This window comes from Saccostrea echinata, unplaced genomic scaffold, assembly GCF_033153115.1.
Source record: "Saccostrea echinata isolate AGI-Se365-2 ecotype Australia unplaced genomic scaffold, CSIRO_AGI_Sech_v1 ptg000010l, whole genome shotgun sequence".
Classification (NCBI taxonomy): domain Eukaryota; kingdom Metazoa; phylum Mollusca; class Bivalvia; order Ostreida; family Ostreidae; genus Saccostrea; species Saccostrea echinata.
This window is the reverse complement of record NW_026889759.1, coordinates 9,097,293-9,118,179: the sequence shown is the minus strand read 5'-3', so window position 1 is coordinate 9,118,179 and position 20,887 is coordinate 9,097,293. Positions and strand designations below refer to the sequence as shown.

Here is a 20,887-nt window from a genome sequence, read left to right as displayed (position 1 = left end):
AATGCCCATCTAGAAACATCAGAGGTGGGGTTAGGTGCCATGCAGGAGTAAGCATCCCCTGTCAACCAGTCACACCCACCATGTGCAGGTCATGATTAGGCAAATACAAAAATCTGTAGACAATCAAGTGTGAAAATAATGGCCTAAGAATTTGCATGAAAGACTTCAATCAACATTTGACTTATAGATAGATTGTATTTGCTAACAAGGTCATTGTATCGACCATAGAATTTATGAAGTGTTGACTTCAAACAGGACTGTTGATATCCTTGTGACATCAACTTATTTGTCAATAACTTGCCTCGTTTTAGAAATTTTTCACATTCTCTTGCGTATCAAATCAACTGGGAGACATAAACTCCATATGCAGGCGATAATGGTATTAATATTGCTACATAAATAAAGGAAGTTGGCATTAGAAAAATTGAAGTCATCATGATTATCATAAAGTTTTGTTGTTAGGTTGCTTTTAATGTCTTTATTCTATTAAAATATCCAAGTATGACACAGATGCTTCAGACTTTTCTATTTTGAGTTCAAAGGGATATATCAAATCAATGTAGGAATGAAAATGAATTTTGTTAACTTAATTGATAAAACATTGATATATCTAAAAGTTGAATTGAAGGCCACTGCACAAGACTTCTTCTTCTGATGAAGAAGTTTTTGAATTAATTCTGCTTCATATGAATACTAATGTAGGTCTGCATCCATCTTTCTTCTAGTCTCTGACTAGTAGGGCTAAAAATGACAATGAAACATTTTATTTTCCATACATGTATTTGTGATGTAAAATTCAATACCATTGGATTTACCTTGTCCTATTAAAAAATATTTTAAAAAAGTGTATTCAATCAAATTACAAGGAAAATACATATTCTATTGCAAAGCTGGGGAATAACAATTTATAAACTAATCAAAAAAGCCTGGGAAAAAATGTTTGAAATCCCTTTACATGAAAAGAAAAAAAAGAGAGATTTAGTGGAGCTTTGGAGTTTCCATTAAGTATTAAAGTAAAAATTCAAACAAAAATATATTTTGCAAAATAACAAAATACAGAAAGAATATGGATATAAAAATGGCAAGAGATTTAATAATACAAAAAGTAATGGTCATCTTCGTTAATAATAACCAACATCAGGTATTCACTAAAAGATAAAAGCAAAAATAAGAAAGTGAAATAAGTGATTTGAAGTAAAAAGTATCCAAATCAATATTAGAGATTCTCACAGAATAATAACAATAAATACTGTGAAGTATTCTATTAGAGTGGAATATTGTGACATCTTAAATGAAAAATTGTTTTAGTCTTTGTTCAGTAGATAGTACTATATGAATTATAAAGTGATTCTTTGGAATCATGTGAATTCTTGCAAGCTTATTCATGTCACTTGATGGAAAATTTTGCAGAACTAATATTTACAATAGTTAACTAGCTTATATAGGAAACATATGTTCTTTAATTGTGTATAAATATATAATACTGCTCTGGAAATTCACCCTCAAAGGCAACAACTAGTGATCCATGGGCCATAACACTCACCTGAGTCACAAATAAATATGTAGATGAAACCCCTTATTGTAACTACCTGTATTAACTTACAGAACATGGTTCTAAGATTTAATTTATAGTATAACGAGGCTTGAAGATGAGAAATTGAATCTTTTTACGTTCTTGAGAAATAAATACATTTCTATGTAAAACTATGAATCTCTATTTTAACCCTTGGGACCTGGATCTGAATGGAGTTGATTCTACACTATATGGAGATTTTTCCTGTATATCTTTGTAAAATTTAGATTTCTTATTGTGGATCCAATCTAGCTACAGAATCCAAAAGAGGTTAAAAATGTATCCAAAGACAGATGAAAGGACTGACAATGGACAAATTTTAATCAAAAAAGTTCAGTTAGCCTAAAAACATTATGACTAGTGTTCCTTGGTTTTATAGGCATATACACATACTCATGACAAGTATAAGATTCATATGACTACAATCAAACATCAGTAAGTATATGTCTATGATTTCCTCTTTTGGATTTGAAACAGACTTCCACTTTCGTAACAGTGTCAGAAATCACTTTATCCCAAGATTTACGGTTTTTACTGTAAACATTGAGATAAATTCCCAAAACAACCAGTAATCCAGACCAGACATACCTATAAAATAAGAAAGAACATATCACATTGCATTCCTAAAAATCAATGTCAGGGATACAAGTGTTCATGGCACTATCTTTCAAATAAAGATGCAATTTTGATGATAACAGAATGCATCTCCTGATCGACTTAAAAAGTATAGAATACATACAATGTACTCACCAAATGTAAGTGTATGTGAGTATTGGTTCGTTATTTTCTTTATGAAATCAAAGAAATTTTATTTTACACTTACTGGAGTGTGAATGGTTTGGAGAAGAAAAGAAAGGATAAAATAATTGTTACAGCTTTCCTGCATGTCGTCACTGCAAAACAAAAATCCTTTCTTAAAACCGCCTCAGAGAACAGTCACATTATCATTGGTTTTCTGGAATTTGCAAATTTTCAATTTCCATAATTTTTATAAAAATGTTTCTTCTCCCAAAAATAAATATTGGTTGTCAACGTTCAATTTGTTTAACATCTGAGATAGAGTTTTTGACACAGATTAGTATAACTTACACCATTTTATTTACAATATAAACATAAATGACTTGATGGCAAGATGTCACACACAAAATCAATTAACAAATAAATAAGAAACAGAACACACCTGTTACTGCAATTAATGCCCCAAAGGTTTTAACCAGTGTCAGAACAATGGCCAATCCTACATATCCAGAAATAGAGAACAAAAATCCATAACCATAGGTCTGTACAGGATGCTGAAATAAAACATGCATGTTATAATGTGTACATATTGATGCTACAATTACAGATCAGTAGCAGATTACATACAAGTCACTAGGGTATTGGAGAAAATTATTCTACATTATTTTGTGTCAAAAAAGCTTACCTGTTTGCAAAACTCAAAGGCTGGAAAGAAATTTCCAGATAGTAGTAAACCAACTAAAATGTAGAAAAATCCTAATCCATATGAGTAGAAGACCTGTAAAATTGAAAAACAGTACAGTACGTGTAGTTAAGGGATGGGTGGCTTAGATTTTCTATCAGAAAGATTGAACTTTTCCAAGAAATTACAGCTTACTATTTCTGTGTTTGAGGCTTCATACTGCTTCATAGCTTTCTCCTGCACATTGCCTATTGCTCCATCAGCACATAAAGCCAGAGAGATCAAGATAACACCTAAAATTTGAGAAGGAGACATTTTACAATATCAGTTATTATACACCATAGTAAAGTTACATAAAATTTCCTAAAACTCCATTTCAGTTCTTCCAAATAATATGGTCACATTCAAAAGAACTAAGAACAGAATTGAGTCTTTACCTATCAGATTTAATCAAATATATGTACCTGGTACCTACCATAAGTATTAAAGTTAGGAGATACACTACTGTCTGCCAGAGTGAATAATATCAGTCCCACTATCATACACATCATAGCACTGACATCTATACAGTTGTACCGCCTCCCTAGATGTGAGAAAAAATTAACAAGTATAGAACCCAGCCACTGCAGATGTACTTTTTTCAGCATGTGATAAATTTATGATATGTACATGGTCACCATTTTTCTATGGAAATGGGTCACAGCATACTTTAAAAGTGCACTTAAGACATACAATGGTAATCAAAAAAATCCACGTAATTTTCTATACCCGTGGATTGAAGAGAAATTGTGATTCCGCAGAATTACGATAATGTGGAAAAAAGTAAGTCTACAGTATTAAAAGGTCACTTTCAATACCCAAGGCATTATTAAAATGGTTTTAACCAGCTTAATTTTGCTTTGTAGAATTTATCTTAAAAGTACTGATGAATCTTATATCATGGACCATTTTATTTACCCGGTACATGTGTTGCTTACCCTGAATAAGAATGCTGCCCACCATAACTGGGATGAGCTTACAACACTTGAAAATCACTTGAGTTGGATAATTCAAATATCCCACAGAGGTATTGGAAAGACCCATGGTGGCTACTGTCAGAAAGGCCAGCAGTGCATACATTTTCATAGGAATTCTGGAATTAAAGTATTTATCATAAAATCCAGAAATAAGTGGTACAATTTGTTCAAACATTTTGTTTTCTATGGAAAGACACATTACTAATGAAGAAATGCAAAATTCTCTTTTATAGTAAGGGTCATACTTCCTTGTGAAATTGTTCCGCACTTGCATTTCAAGAAGTCCAAAAACCAAGTAACAGAGAAATTGTACAAGTGTCAGGTACCAACCGAATGGACGGAACTCCTTAAGTCTAAATATTAGCTCCTGTTGTTAGAAGAAAAGGTGAGTGAAAACTCTCATAAAAATTGTCTATTCTTTCAAACTTGCGAGAACAGTTAAAATTGATTTTAATGGTAGTATGGATATATACTAGTAGTATGTACCATAATATTTATATTGGTGGAAACAAGCACAGAAAGTTCTATAAACTGAATGTGTATGAATAAAGAGAAAATTTGATTCAGATGAAAAGTTTAAGACAACATTCTATCTATACACATCAATACCATGGATAAAGTATGGTATCAATGAAGAAAGTTTTACAAACAAGGCCCATAGGCCTTAACAATCACTTGAGTATATTGATTTTATCAACACATGATGGTGCGTCTTTTTCCTACAAGGAACCACAAGGAACCCCAGGGATACCACAAGGTACCCCAGGGACACCATGTAAAACCTTAATAATTCTAAATATGGTTTATATGCACTTGTAAATTAGAAAATTGTTTTGGAGGGCAAATTGACACTTTAATTGTCTTAAACAGAGCTATTAAACCAAGGTAAAAATCTAAAAGTATTATACTTAATCTAAATTATGCATGTATAGTTCAGAGGAACTGTTATTGTATTTTTTATGATGTAAAAAAAAGTTAATGGTTAATTGTGTATTTCAACATAAAAACAAAAAGTTGATACCCAAGAAGAGCCCTAATGACACTCCCTGTACCAAAAGGATATTAAGCCAATTAAGGAACCCAAAGAATATCCAAATGACACACAATTCAATTTGTAAAAAATCTAAAGAAGGTTTAAATGCATTTGTTAATTACAATTCAGAATTGATAACTGTTTATTGTATATTTCTATTCAAAACAAAAAGAATACAAAGAACCATCAACATATTAAGTCTTGAGATTCCATCAGGTTAAGTCCAAAGACTATTTCCACCTAATAGGCTATGTAGCTATTAATAGCTACCTAGGTATTTAAACCTACTTGAGGTATATAGCTACTTCTACCTACTATTACCTAGCTGTCTTTAAAAATAGAAATAAATGATAATTAAGGTGCATCTTTAAAACAATTCAGACTTGTTGTTTTTTATAATGTTTTGAACTTGCACAACAACATTCAGGGTGTAAATTTGCAAACTTTATGAGGGTGGATAATGAAGAGGAAATGCATGAAAAATCAACCCATAAACCTTTACTTAGAATGCATGAAGGTAAGTTTTAAAATTAATAAAGAATTGTAAAAAATTTTAGGCTTCTTGCCATGTAGCTTTGATCCTTACCTCCGAGAAAATGGAACTGGGTGTAGCTATGGATGCAAAATTGATAATTAAGAAAGTAAATATTTTTTAGCCAAAATTTGTGTTGCATTCATCATCAGTATGAGTATATAAGAAATTTAGTATTCGCCATATTGCACCATTCCTGCGTTTGGCCACGAATTGCAAGTAAAGAAAAAAAGTAGGTAAAAAACGCTACCATAAGTAGGTTTAAATACCTAGGTAGCTACTGTATAGAGGGTTAAGTTCACGGGTTGTAATTTTCACGTTTTTCTCTCCTCTGGCACGATCGCGGTTTGTTGAATTCACGGAATTGGTATATAATAAGTTACCTCCCTTGTCTTTATATGTTTAATCCATACCAAGCTAGAACGACATTAATCAGCGTCAGGCCCGTAGGAAGCAATTTCAGTTTGGGGGGGGGCACAGCCAAACATTTTCAGTGGGGGGCACTATCAACTACCAAAATTCCTTGACAAGCAAAAAAAAAAAAGGTCATCAGCCGTTTTTATTGAGGGGGCACAAGCATATAGTAGCTAAGTTTTCTATAGTATTCTATATATTGGCAAAATTATTGGGGGGGGGGGGGGCATGCCCCCCCTCCCCCCACCCACCCCCCCGGTTCCTACGGCCATGAGTGTCATGTATTCACTTCACCAACCGCAGGGTATGTTTATATAAAATAGTTAGATTTAATAATTAATTGATGACTATTTAAAACAAGTGCAGTTAATAAAAGTTCTACTATCTTTCCTATATGCTATTACATGAGTGCTTGTACACCCTAATATCTTACCGAAGGTATAATACATCGCGGCGAAAAAACTACTGGATGGTAAAAAATGTGTTAATGTAAGTCGACGAAATAATATAATTCCACATCTTCAGCAAGTTCGATAGTTATTTGAATGATTTATAAAAACCAAAATGTCGATACAAACTAATACGCATGATAATGCAGGTAACAAATACACGTGGTAACATAGTTACGCAAGGATAATCAAAACCCTTGACCCACGTCTTTTGATAGAAGGAACATGTAACATTGGTTATTAAAACAGTTTTTTTTATCTGCTGATCTAAGTTAAAGTAAAGCGTGATAATTAAAACAACTGAATAACAAGTACGACTCGTAATTACTGAAATGACCATGTACTGCACGTTTATATACAGTATTTCTAGCTATGAGATAGAAATAGTCCTTGAACTGGATCTGTCCATATCTATCTTCAAAATATGAGGACTTACTTGCAAATATCCATATATAAGATATGATGCAAAAACAGCTGTAGATAGCAACAAAAACTGTGATGTCCTTCCAAAGTCAGAAATATCCACAAACCATAACTTTACAGATCTCTCAGGATCTCTCCTCTCTTCTGCAACTTCAACATTTACCACACATGCTGCATCGACAGCGTTTTTCTGGCGCAGTGTGTCACTCATAGACATGTATCTTGACATATTTAATGCTTCTTAGGTGTAAACATTGTGTACAAATCTGGATATTATTGATTAATTGATTACTTAAGTAAATCGGTTTTACACCCACTCCTTCCAAGGCATGTTACCGGTTTTGTTGACGTGTCGGTGTACAGCAATCGTTCCAAGACAAATTCGTTATTAAAATCTAAACGTCACTGAAACTCATGCGAACAAAATTTTATTTGAAAATTGATTGATCAAATATATTCAAATAGCTCTATAGGCCTATAAGAAACATATGCGCTTGAAAAATGAGAGGACTTTGAAATGTACGACTAAGTTAGTGTACTGTTTACTTTTTATTGAAAATATGGCGGCCTCCACGAAGTTTGTGTTCGGGAATGCCAGAGATGTCTTTTGCGTTCGTATTTGTACTTTTTATTGATTTATGTTATTTTCTTATCATTTTACATCTAAATAAAGGTACCAAGCTAAATTCGATTGCATTGCAACATGGTGTGATTATGTTTAGTCGTGGCGGCGTCAACATCCCTCTGCGTATATTATCTCTTAACGATCAGGTTCAGTACAATCTCTTGATTTAGCTATATAGTTTGAAATAACGATATAGCTTTAATATGTTGACGATGCGACCGTTAGGGTGAGCGCAGATACCTATATTCAGTTTTAATTTAGATCGGGCTCTTCAAACCGCACGAGAGTTATAGTACGTCTAGACTCTGACGTCACATGACGTCGCTTGTAATTAGCATTACCAAAACAAAGTCTGAACAGTGCTTATTTTAATAAAGAAGGTTTTATCTACTATTTATTTGCTATATATCCATCAAATCAACGTGGGTTTATATTTTTCTTGGAACTTCTTGTTACCGCGAGAACGTTGTTTGCAGCGAGATGCAATTTGCAAAGCATTATTGGAACACAGGTAACTGCGAAAAAAAATTCATTTGGAGCAATGTGCAAAGTCCGAATTTTATCTTTGTCCAGGCGTTGCTTTAAGAGCTCACAATGACGAGCGGTGCTTTGCGCTGCTCACTGCACTCAATATTAAGCTATTCAAAATAGCTTGATAAAGCTACTTATATGAAGTTTTTTACAAAAATGTTTTTTGTAAGAAAAAGACAAAAAGTCGCAAGTATTTGACTATTCATGTATGTAGTATGGGCTATCAAAAAAGCAACCCAAATCAAAGATAGTTTTAACATAGCAGCAGGGTTCTCCACAAGGGGTTTAACCATGGCGGCCCGCCATGGTTAAATTTATGTGCGCCATGGTTAAATGAGCTGCGCCATGATTAAAATCGGCGGCCGCCATGATTAAATTTTTATTCAATTTCAGTATTGATACCTACTTTTTTAATGAAAAGTAGTTAATTGTGTTTATACTACGACTGCCATGCACCTCACATGCCTTGAGGGGAAGCGTCCGACTGGGCTAAACGGTTACCAGCTAAACAAACATGGTCGTTGATCGGCGACTATGCTGTGAAGTGTGACAATGGAGAGTCAATCAGCTGATGATCAATATCTTGAGAGTTAATTATCCTATACACATGTAATTTCGGGGAATTCCAACGTGTTCACTATACGATAACAGATTTACAAAAGATGACATAACGAGGAGTAACAACATGATAATCGACATGCATCCGATTCAAGTTTCTGTGCCCAGAAAAAAATTAACCCTTTCAAAATTTCCTATTCTTTGTATTTAATCAATTCCTCATGCTTTGTTTTTAAGTATTGATTATCTTTCTGATAAAATGTACATAAGAGCCAATCGTCGTCTTAGTTTTAGAGTTACCTCCCGTTTTAGGAAACGTCGCATAGCACTATTTTTAGCACTGGGGCATGTGGAGAAGTAAACAATGGAGGAAAGTCAGCAAAAAATGCAATATGTAAAAAAAAAAAAAAAAAAAAAAACAGAATAGAGAAAGTAAAATTACAGTTATGTCAAATATATGCCCCTGGTTATATTAATTTACTTTTACCATGCATGCCATTGGTTAGTTTTCTTGCAGTTAAAAAGCTTAGACATAGGCAGGATGTCGGTGTTCATTCGTCTGTTTGTGTGTCTGTAACTATTTTTTTTTTTCAAAATACTTCCCATTTATCAGTTTTAGTTATATTTAAATAAAAGTTTCATACAACAGACATCAATTCTCTATATCAGTTTTTGAATAATGTTGCCATGGTCACTCTATCACTGAAATATTTTTTTTAAATTCCTTCAAAATGTTCCTATAGTTTTCACTTTTGGGCCAATTTTGATACACATTTTTAAAGTAACATACGTAATCTTTTTTATTTATTTTTTTTTTAGCTTTAAAAATTATTGGTTATTTCAACTTTTTGTGTTGCAGTGGTTATAAGTTTTGTGAAACCAATCATTGATTAATGAAGGTTAGGAAGTCTAACACACATTCGTGTTTTCAGTCACATTTTGCCTTCGCACAGCTTCCTCCATGGTTAAATTTTCAAATGTGGAGAACCCTGTAGCAGCTTTTGAATACTTTTAAACAAAAGATGAATTTCCATTGTTTGGATAACTGTATACAACCTTGTGTGCATTCAGGCGTGTATAAGTATGATTACTTCACATTGTGCTGAATTATTACCAATCAATTATCTTGTTGACCGTCAAAAATCATTGCTTTATATAGCCCCAAAACTTAAAAACCTTTAAGTACAAAGTCTCTCAAGGAGACGCAATTTGATGAGCAATTTTTATATGCATTGTTAAGGTTGAAAACTATCACTGCACCTATGTGCGACTTTTTGTACATGCTGAAGAAATAACACATTTAAGAAAAAGTGAGATAAAATAGCTAAATCAAGCTATTCTGATTAGCTTAATGAAGCTATATAGCTAAATCAAGAGATTGCACTGGACCTGACGATAGACAGTCGAACACTCGTAAAGTTATAGGCGAGGAGAATGTCATACTCTGTGCCTTCCAACTGAATCAATGTGGGTTCTCATCCATGTGCAGTAGAAGTTTTGGTACTACTTTTTGTCTAAAGTCTGAAGTTGCCTTTTTGTAATTTATTAACTCATTTGGAAAACTGATTCCAAGTTCAAAGTTCAGCTGGTGAAAGAGGATATTGAAAGATTTTTAGTTTTCATTTATGTCCTCATTCATAAAAGGAATCCTCTACTACCGGTACTATTTGATATTATGTTATATTGTAAACTCTTAGGTAATATGTTAAAAAAAGAACTGAAGGAACCATTTATCCAACTTGTTTTTTTTTTCAGCAAAGACTGCACATGTATTCTCTCATATAATACTTTTGAAAGTGAAAAAAATGCATCTCGATTACTTTTACATGTGTTTTTATTTACTTATTTTCTTTTCAGAAGAAACTTAATTCTTGGCAAGACAGTCAGGATTGGAAAGAAATATTTCAGTCAGTTGCTGGAAGGTAAGATGATGTCATCTGCATTACCTATTAGACATGAAGTACCAATAGAATACATTACGTATGTAATTATAAATGAATGAAATCACAGCTGTTGAGTTTCTTAGTATGGTTTTGTAGTGACTCAGAGAAGAAACTTGCTGTTGATCAGGCTTTGCGTGATGTCATCAAAGATGCTGTTGTAAGTGCACATAATTTCAATTTTGTTGTATTAATTGAGTACTAAGCTTATACATTCCTTTTAACATTATTAACTTGAACAGACCTCTTTTAATTTTTTTCCTATTTTAATTCATGAAAAAATAAATGAACAACTTGTTTATGGAACTGTAGGAGAAGACTGATGATTGTGAGGTATACAAAGAAGTGATAGAACATTCCATAGAACTGGCAAATGAAGGTAATACGGTAATTGCTTTAAATAATCAGTATTTTTAAAATTATAAACATCCACATTTAGCCCATTTTTGAGCTTCTTGATGAATGCACAATAAAATGAATACTGTAAAAATATTTTTTTCCATGTGGTATTTATTTACACTATGTATGCAGTCACAATTTTCTGGGGAAATTTTCCCGGCATACTTTTTTAAAGTACATTCAAGGCATATAATGGCAATCTAAGAAATCTGGATAATTTTTTACCCTCAGATTGAGCAGAAATTTTGATTCCGCAAAATTATGACCCCATGGAAAATGTACATTTATAGTACATTTATTAATGGAATGGTTTTGTAAGTACAGTCAAACCTTGTTATTGATAACTCAGTGGGACTTAGAAAAAACTCCAAGATATCCAAGGATTCCAGATACCCAGGGTAAAGCACTTAAAGAATAAGTGATTGTGACTTCCAAATCATTTCGACATATCCATGGCATTCAGATATCAGTGTTCGAGATACCAAAGTTCTACTGTAGATACATTAGCCATATAACCTGAAGAACATGTCATTTTATTTTGAATTCATTCCAGTCAAGATTGCCAAAATTATGACATAGGCATGATTTCACTATCTCAATACCACTGACCTTGACCTGTAAGATATAAACTTGATGAACAATGCGTTTCAATTTTGAATTTATTCTTGTCAAGCATTCAAGAGTTATGGCCCATAACATAATCTTATAAGACAGAGAGACAAATGTGTCAAGTAAGAAAAACAAAACCTGATATTCTTCTTAAAAAATCAATTCAGATCACAAAATTATTTTCCCAACAGCTAGGTACAGCTATGCATATGAAAAAGAATGAATGTTTGAATATTACGTCTTTCCTGAAAACATTTTGACATTCTCTGGTCATTTTTGTAATTACTGTACAATGGGTATTTTAGTGACTGGCAAGTTAGCAATTTTATCCTAAAATTTGGCATTTATTGTTAGCGTAATTAATTTGTAGTGATTTTAGAGTAACTCTATTTATTGTCTTTGACAATTTGTGTCATTGAATTATTAGTGACATTTAACTTAAGTGTTGCCAAGACCATGGCTAAAAATGCCAAATTTAGATGGTCACTAAAAATTCCCATTGTACAGTAGTGTTTATAACAGACCATGTACATGTATGTTAGTTTTAGTATAGAACAGTGTATGGGGTTCAGTACAATTTCTTTCTGTACAGATGTGTGCTCGGTGATCATGCCATTTGTACTTCTGTCTGATGTTTTTGATCTCATTCCACTAAGTCAGTGTGAAATTGTCTTCTACTTAGTAGAAGATAAACTTTCTGTCTGGAAATCGGTGAGTCTCACTTACAAATTAGCTTCTTGACATCAATAATAATTCTGTATTATTAGTGAAAATGGGAAGTCTACATTGAGATATTCTTCAGAATTAATTCTAAAATTCAAAATGGCATTTCTTTGAAAATACAATAGTATACATTATTTTTATCCCAAATTTGCTTTCATAAAACTTATTCTATTTCTTTTTAGTCGCTTTTTTATGATGCTGGGAAAAACTTCCTCCTAAGAATGTGCAATGGTGAGGATTGTAATCTTTGTATATGTATTTAAAATGCAAAAATAGTGTAGGATTTATGCATTGTAAGTGAGTGTGTATATGATTAACAAACTGTAATTTCCCCTCCAGATTTACTAAGAAGGTTAAGTAAATCCCAGAATACAGTGTTCTGCGGCAGAATTCAGCTGTTCCTGTCAAGACTATTTCCGCTCTCAGAAAAATCAGGTAAAAATCTTTACAGATAGTCTTATCTAGTTCAGGAATTCCTTTATACATATGTACATAGAAATACTGTGAATCACCAAACTTTCAAAACACCTTATTTTCGCGAGATAGGTATTTGGTATTTATAAGCGAGAAAAAATTTAATGAATTCTGGGTATTGTTGTATTTAATCTATACAAATGAAAATATATGTGAGAATGTAATTTTCGCAATCAGACCATCACGCATAATACGTGAAAATAAAGTTCTCGAGAATAAGATGTGATTTACAGTACAATAGAACATAAAATTTATTTTGATAGTTAGAATATGCAGTAATCACTAAAATTTTATTTTTTCCTGAGTAATATGGTGTGCCAAAATAAGTTATACATTTATATAAATTACATATTCTTTAAATCCTTTACAGGAAACAGAGATTTATTACATTGGTCATTGCTTACTTATTTGAGATTGAGATGTGTTTTTATGAGTGTTTGTTTATAACTAAATATGGAAAGTATATGCTCTGTTTCAGCTTTGAATCTCATGAGTCAATTTAACCTAGAAAATGTCACAGTCTACTCAACAAAGTCAGATGAAATTAAACTCAAACCTGTGAGTATCTTTTAAAAAGTAATTTCAAATTTGTTGTCTATTGAGAAGTAACATACGTGTAAATGTAAGTAACTTGAAATCAGATGTTGTTTGCTCGACAGTAATGATTTTTTTCTTATTAAATTTTCTACAGCGTGAAGTTTCTGATGATGTCATGGAAGTTGAAGAAGGAGAAATGGAGGATCTAACAGGGTAAGGACAATATTCTTCTCTCAGTAAACAATACACTCTTTCCATTTAAAAAATTAAAGAAAATGTTCTTTAATTTTGTTAATTAATATTTGCAGGTCAACTCCTATTGATTACAACCTGTATAGGAGATTCTGGTCACTTCAAGATTACTTCAGAAAACCCTCACAGTGCTATGAAAAAGTTCCATGGAAGGGATTTCAACAGGTCAGACTAATTAACACTGTAGCATTTTTAAAAACAATAAAATTTTCTTCTTTGAAAGATAGAGAAGAGAAACTTTTTGGCCAAATTGCAAAGCAGAAGCTGGTCTGCCAATTGATGATGTCTGTCCTTTGTCTCTCTTTCCATTCATCTGTCTGCAGCAACAATTTTGCTTGGCTTTTGTATTTGGCTCCAGTATACATGTATAGTATTTAATTTGTGTATCCTCTTTCTGAATGCCAAGTTATAAAAAAATGAACATGTTTTAGTTTAATTTCCCTTTAGTCTTTAAATTGGTAAATCAAGTATGCTTTGGATTTTAATTTCTCATTCATAAGCAGGTATCTTAGGATTATATCAACAATGAACTTTTCATTTTATATTGATATTTATTGTAAATACTTTGCAACCTGGCCTTATCATCTTTAGCAATTTTTTTGTTTCTTATGTAACCAGTCTGTAAACTTCATATGGTGAAGTCTGTGGTACTCATTTTTTTTAATCAAAGATTACCATGACTACCAATACTGTCATTTCTTTTCAGAATGCAGATGCAGTTTTGAATGCATTTGCCAGTGCAAAACTTGATGACATGAAATTTTCAAGAAGGAAGCTAGATTTGCCTCGCCCAGCAGATACAAAAGCCTTTTTTGCCAAATATTTGACAAGTGAGAAGGTAAAGATTTTTCAAGTGTCCTGCATTTTTTAAGAACCAAAATTTGAACAATCCAGCTCAGGCATCCAGGGTCATCTTTTAACCCCCCCCCCCCTTTTTTTTAAATTTTTATCAGACATGAGACCCTGTTGGATACAGTTTTCATTAACACATAAAAGAAATAAATAACTCCCATATCTACTTTCATTATCATACTGCTAAAAAAAATCTTTCAAACAATAACATATTTAAAAGAAAACCTGGTACATGTAAATAATTCATTCATTTTCTAAACACTCATGTTAATGCTCTTTTTTTCAGCTGCTTGATTTACAACTGAATGACAGTAACTTCAGAAGATATGTGCTTGTACAATTCCTCATCGTTTTTCAATATTTAAATTCTCAGGTCAAATTCAAGAGGTAATGAATGTCCATCTTGTAGAGTTCATAAAAGAATAAAAGGCTTCACTGGAATTTGTGAATACTACATTGTATCGCTGAATGTTTTAAATGTTATTTGAAAATGACAATGGAAACTATTTGTCTAAAAAGAGTTCAACATCAAATTATTAGTATGCCCTTATTTAAATTTTTGAAAAGAATGATCAACTTTATATTTAATTCATGCTGACATTTTGATAACAGTGAATATTTTGTTTCATCTAGTGCTAGTCAGACTCTAAGTGATGAACAGAGTCAGTGGGTTAAAACAACTCAGGATAAAGTATACCAGCTGATCAAGGAAACCCCTCCTGATGGCGAACAATTCTGTAAAACTGTGCAGGTAACACACACACGTCATTTCTGTTAATTAAGAAAAATGTTTGTCCTTTTTATGACAAGATAGTGAATCAGGGTGTAAGGGTGTACATGATCAAATCTACTATAACACACTTTGGGCATCATATGACCAGCATGCCATATCCCAGTGAAACTATTTAAATGATACCTTATTTCTTATATTTCTAGTTTGATTTATGTCTTTATTGAGCTTCCATAGTTATGCATCGTAAGAAAGTCTGTTCACTTGACCAACTGCATGTTAACAAAAATTGAATGTCAATTTCGGTAGTATTGCTATACAAGGAAACACTTTGGCAAATGTAATTATTGTTGATTGCTGACAAAAGATTTATTTCACCTTCTTTGCAACAGGAATTTTTTCTCCAGTCCAAAAAAAGAAGAATCCAACCCAGAATTTTTTGACAAGCAAAAAAAAAAAAAAAAAAAACAAAAAATAAACTTAAACTCTTCTTAAGCTTCACATGTATGACTTTTTGTACCTTTTCAAAGTTCAAAGGGGGTCCGGACCCCCCCCCCCCTTCTAGATCCTCGCATGAAGTTTAGAGTAGGTCATATCCCGAGTAACAGTAGGTCCTACCTGGATTAAACTTGCAGGATGATGCATCTAAGGATGCTTACATGTATTACCATACATTAAATGCTGAAACTAATATCTACATAATCATATACTTTTCAAAGAATGGGCAGCTTTTTCTTTTCTTTTTTTTTTTTTGAAGTATGTCCATTCTCAAGTACAGTAAACTTCTTTTATAACGTACTCGGTTATAAAGTATCTCCGGATGTAAAGTAGCCATTCCGTAGTCCCGGCAAAGTGTCTATATATTTCATTGGTAAAAACACTGCTTACAACGTATTTGTATATAACGTAGTATCACTTATAAAGTATAAGAAATTTGGTCCCGTTACATAATTACACCTCTTATAACGTATTCTGACACCTGGTGTCACACCTTTTCTATCAGCTTGGTGACTGCGGATTAGTCACGGTTGGTTGACTTCATAGCTTGCTCGTAATGGGTGTTTTTCTAACGAGGTTCTTTGTTGTTTTAGGTAGATGTATTTATAATAAATTTTTTAATAAAGTTCATCTTTGAGTCAATAAAATTAATTTAAAATAGCATTTATTTCCAATATGTTCAAGATTTTGTGTCTGATTTTACTTGTAGCACATCCTAGGAAGGGAGGAGCATTGGAATAAATGGAAAAATGAAGGTTGTCCCAACTTTGCAAGAAATATGGAAGAGGAGACAAAAATCAAGTCAAGGTATGAAAAAGTTTTTTTTCTTCTCAAAAATGAAATTGCTGATAAAGCACTTGTGATTTAACAACAGATAACTAAAAATTCATTTATGCTGCAAACCTGCATGACTATTACTTATAGATATTTGAAACATAGAATTAAATACATGTATGTTCAGAATAGCTTAAAACTGTAGTTCTAGCTTTAATTTTGCAACAGTTTATGACTGATAAATGAATGAAAATGACTGGAAGAATTTTTTTTACAGAGCTAAGAGACGTTTTGTAGGGGATGACCTTCAAGCTCATGGAGGAAAAATAATTAAAATGGGTAGTGCTGAACTTACTCGTTTGTGGAATATAAACCCAGATAACTTGGAAGCCTGCAAATCTGAGAAAAGGTTAAAAACTGTCATACATGTACATATCTTATTATGGAAATTCCCTATAAATTAAGTTAGATTTGTACATACATTCAATGTGCAGGACTATTTTATTTTTTAACCATAAAGCCAGTGCAAATGAGAGACCACTAAATAATTCTTGATGCAAATAAAGGTTTGCTTTAAATTTCTGTAGCCACTGGTGACTTGTTTGTAAAAATGAATTAACATTTCTGGTCTTTTTTGCAGAATATTTTTACCTACTCTAGAGGAGTTTTTTGCTGATGCCATGGAACAAGCAAATCCTGAGAATCAGTTTGAAGAACAATACAAGTATAAATTATTACGATGTGTTACATTTGTTAAATGTTTTAAATTAAAAAGTGGAATAGTTTTAATTTGCAAATGCTAAAATTTTGCAAGAATGATGTTTCATATTGCATCACTAAACAGGTTTAAGAATGAAAAGGAAATTCTTTTCCATTCTTATTTGCAGAGTCGTGAATAATGCTGTATTCCAGTGGAAGTCATTAAGACTTCTGGCCAGAAGAAGTCCCCATTTTTTTGGTCTTAATAACACTCCCGCCATGCCACTTCCTCAGTACTTGGAGGTTATGTTGAACAAGATAGCACAAGAACTACCATCCATGGGAGCCAATGGGGAAGTATCCCAAGAAACAGGCCAAGAGGAAATGAGGACAGAGCTTGGTGAGGATGAGGCAATAAAAGAGGCACAAGAGGTTGAAGAGGAGGAGGAACTCAAGGGTCAAAATGAGGAGCCAGGTATGGCCTGAGGCTCTGAACATGTGATTGTACTTTTGATATGTTTGCGTTCCAACATTCAAATGTATGGGTCAGATATGGATTAAGTGATATACATGGGGAAGGGGGATGTCAGGGAAGAAAAGAGGACAGGAAGAAAGTGTCTTAGTTTTGTTGACTACTGAACGAATGAGCCACCCAGAGAAACAGTTTTAAAAAATGAATTATTACACAAAGGGATATTTATAGATATTAAAATTGTGACATTGTGGGTATAATAGCATTTGATATAATCCAGACCTATATTCTTAAAGAAGGTGAGAGAATTATCTTGATGAGTTCTTGATGATCCCCTGTTATTTATGCAGGTATACCAGAAGATATTCTGTCCAAGGAACAGATTGACCTTGTGGCTGAGAAACTGGGGGAGGATTGGAAAAGGCTGGGTATGGAGCTGAACTTTCCTGAGGAAGACATGGCTTACTTTGAGAGTGAAAACAGTGAAAAGGTGGCTTGTGCGAAAAAGATGTTGACAATTTGGCAGGTATGAGATCATAAATACTATTTACAGTTCTTTTATTTATTTCTGTAAATATTTGCAAAGGGCAGGTAGAGTCTGCCCAATAGAATAATACTTGGTAGTTCTAAAATGGAAAAACAACTTTAAATATTGCTAGAGATTTTTATGTGTTAAATGATTTTTCAGGAGAATGAGGGAGAAAGAGCAACAACAGGGACCCTGAAGATTGCATTAAAGGAAGTGGGACTAACTGAAGTGGTTGAAGCTGTGTTTGGATCTACTTGAATCACACGTGATGACAATACAAATGAACTCTGACAGTAAACATAGTGCTACAGTAACATACTTCATATCAAATGTGGAGACATCGTTAGGCTGTACCTTCTGACATTGTATATGAATATTCGTTCCTCTTTCAGTGCCATTTGATCCATATGTTATCATATGTTGAAAGAAGTACATTTGTAATAAGAGGACTTCACGATCATCATCATTTTAATTCATTTGTATCACTCTTGCATTTTTATCATGCAATTTTGTCACAATGAAGACTATAATGAACAGTTGTATTTTAGTTTTGTGTTTGTTTGGTTTTTTTTTTTCATAGTAAAATCAGCTAGTTTTAATATGAAAAGGTGTAATGCTGTGAATTATTTTATTAGTTATTGTAGATCACCAAATTTTTCCTAGTTATTGCTGTATATATCCTATGAAACATGTATGCGAGAATGAAATTTTTGCAATTAGACAGTCTTGCATAATTGCACAAAAATTAAGTTTTCTAGAATAAAAAGTGATTTACAGTATTGCTAATACATCTTATGAAAAAAATGCTTAATAAAAAGTTAAACTCATGGGAATTATTGAATACCAATTTTAGAATGCTGTGAAGTAGTAGTTTTAAAAATTCAATTGATCAAATTTTTTGTCAATAGAGAAACCAGAATTAAAATGATCATTTGTCACGTAATTGGGGTGAGGTACATCAGTTAGTAGCTCAGTGACAGAGCACTCATTAATGAAAGGTTCATCTTGCAGACACTTTTTCACACCTCTTTTTTTCTTGCATGCAAAGAAGGGTAGTTGAACACAGGCCTGTATGGCCTGCATATGACAATGTTTTCTTGTATTGCTATTGGATTTATCATGCAAAGGGTATCAAAGAACAAACACTGCAACTATGGCATTCTTTTATTAGTAAGTAAGACCACATCCACGTTTCCAGGATTTTAGAGAGGCAGTCAGATTTTCAATGAACAAACGTTGATCTACGTTGGCAGGAAAGCTAAACCAACGGTGTTGGGTATGCGATGTTGGCCCAATGTTGGTCCATAGTAGTAATATGTTGGCATGAAACATGGCGACTATGTGTTGGACATTAAAATGCTGGCCCAACATAGGTCCAACCGAGTAAATGTTGGCATGAAACAAGACTATTGTTTGTTGGGTAAGAAATGTTGGTCCAACTTAGGTCTAACCGTGGCCACTTAGTGTTGGACATTCAATGTTGGTCCAACGTCGATCCAGCTTAGAAAATGTTGACATATGATACATCGCGCTGTTGGACTTTTAACATTGGGCTGGAGTTGGTTGGTCCAATAGAGGGAATATTGGGATTACATGTAGCCTGTAATGTTGGAGATGAAATGCTGGTCCAATGTTGGCCCAATATTGTGAAAGGTGCCATTCATCAATCTAAGTTTGCTTATTGTAAATCGATAGTAATGTAATAAGCAACTCATTATAAACATTGATCTATTATATTAAATTAAAAAAATCATGAAACAAACTTTATAAGTCTGTGAATTCCATATAGTAATTTTGTATCTTGGTAGATTCTGTATTTAGCATCATTGAATTAAAGTGCTGTATTTTAGAGCTCCAAATATAGGTCAGTGGTGAAATTCACTGGCTTCAAATGTGACCGTCCAAAACTCTACAATTTTGAACTTGAGGACTCTTATATCGAAGCAATATTTTATAGTGGTCATAGTGATGTGGAATATACCTGAGAAACATGCATTGAACTTTCTACCTCTTCCTACTTTTAGTTACATTCCACGGGATACTTTAATGAAAGTGACAAAGAATATATTGTGATACATGTTAAGGAGGAAAAAATTATTTGGCCAAATTTTGTGAAATTAATTGTGTCGTATAATCTGGGAAATAAAAAAGTTACAGGATTTGATTTTGTAAGACATTGATATTCAGGAATAATCGTTCAAACGTTGACATTTCAACAAACAGCGTTGTACCAACGCTGAACCAACGTAAAAATTATATTTTGAACTGAATTTCCAGCGTTGGGCCAACAATTCAAAATATTGAGTTGGCATTGGTATGTTGGGATAACGTTGTACCTACGTTGACATTTTAACAAACAGTGTTGTTTCATCGTTGGACCAACGTAATAATTATATTTTGAACCGAGGTCCAACGTTGGGCCAACATTACAAAATATTGAGTTGGCATTGGTCTGTTGGAATAACGTTGTACCAACGTTGACATATAAACAAACAGCGTTGTACCAACAAAGGCCCAACATGTTGGGCGAACGGTGCACCGAAAGCAAAAGGACATTGGGCCAACGTAAATTGCCAACATTGGCCCAACATAACCAAGATTGTTGGACCAACGGTGGGCCAATTTCTTCATGCTATCTGGGTATTGCAGAAAAAATTACGCGGGTTTTGTATTTTTTCTGCAACAACTGTGACATTAATTCCCGTACTAAGAGCCAAAAAAAGCATTTTATTTAACTGTGTAATTAAATTGTTTGCAGAAGATACAACCCTGTGTATATTTGTTGAAAATGTTTGCAAAGCCAGTCAGATATTTTAAAACAATGA

General features: G+C 33.1%; 2 protein-coding genes across 2 annotated transcripts; one reads left to right on the top strand and one right to left on the bottom strand.

Moving 5' to 3' along the window:
- Positions 1–993: 993 nt before the first annotated feature.
- On the bottom strand, positions 994–7,177 carry LOC133184341 (adenosine 3'-phospho 5'-phosphosulfate transporter 2-like). The gene is made up of 9 exons (XM_061319374.1): positions 6,874–7,177; positions 4,255–4,376; positions 3,971–4,125; positions 3,469–3,576; positions 3,189–3,286; positions 2,997–3,089; positions 2,754–2,865; positions 2,397–2,466; positions 994–2,161 (listed from the first exon to the last, which is right to left on the bottom strand). The coding sequence occupies exons 1-9, from the start codon at positions 7,087–7,089 to the stop codon at positions 1,999–2,001; spliced, it is 1,137 nt and encodes a 378-aa protein (XP_061175358.1). The 5' UTR covers positions 7,090–7,177; the 3' UTR covers positions 994–1,998.
- Positions 7,178–7,420: 243 nt separating this feature from the next.
- On the top strand, positions 7,421–18,890 carry LOC133184339 (THO complex subunit 1-like). Its single transcript, XM_061319372.1, has 19 exons — positions 7,421–7,471; positions 10,432–10,496; positions 10,614–10,674; positions 10,827–10,893; positions 12,115–12,233; positions 12,428–12,476; positions 12,585–12,680; positions 13,198–13,277; positions 13,411–13,469; positions 13,565–13,673; positions 14,215–14,346; positions 14,647–14,747; positions 14,994–15,111; positions 16,298–16,395; positions 16,640–16,771; positions 17,003–17,086; positions 17,250–17,536; positions 17,884–18,059; positions 18,222–18,890. Exons 1-19 carry the CDS (start codon positions 7,421–7,423, stop codon positions 18,318–18,320), a joined length of 1,983 nt encoding a protein of 660 aa, XP_061175356.1. The 3' UTR covers positions 18,321–18,890.
- Positions 18,891–20,887: the final 1,997 nt, after the last annotated feature.

What these genes read in the sequence shown, in the direction of transcription:
- LOC133184339 (XM_061319372.1), top strand. Translation starts at nt 7,421, where the DNA reads ATGGCGGCCTCCACGAAGTTTGTGTTCGGGAATGCCAGAGATGTCTTT. An exon ending in TTTCAGTCAGTTGCTGGAAG is followed by an intron (nt 10,497 to 10,613) that starts GTAAGATGATGT and finishes ATGGTTTTGTAG; the next exon opens with TGACTCAGAGAAGAAACTTG. An exon ending in CATAGAACTGGCAAATGAAG is followed by an intron (nt 10,894 to 12,114) that starts GTAATACGGTAA and finishes CTTTCTGTACAG; the next exon opens with ATGTGTGCTCGGTGATCATG.
- LOC133184341 (XM_061319374.1), bottom strand. Translation starts at nt 7,089, where the DNA reads ATGTCAAGATACATGTCTATGAGTGACACACTGCGCCAGAAAAACGCT. An exon ending in TCCTAACTTTAATACTTATG is followed by an intron (nt 3,287 to 3,468) that starts GTAGGTACCAGG and finishes CTCAAATTTTAG; the next exon opens with GTGTTATCTTGATCTCTCTG. An exon ending in GGCATTAATTGCAGTAACAG is followed by an intron (nt 2,467 to 2,753) that starts GTGTGTTCTGTT and finishes TTTGTTTTGCAG; the next exon opens with TGACGACATGCAGGAAAGCT.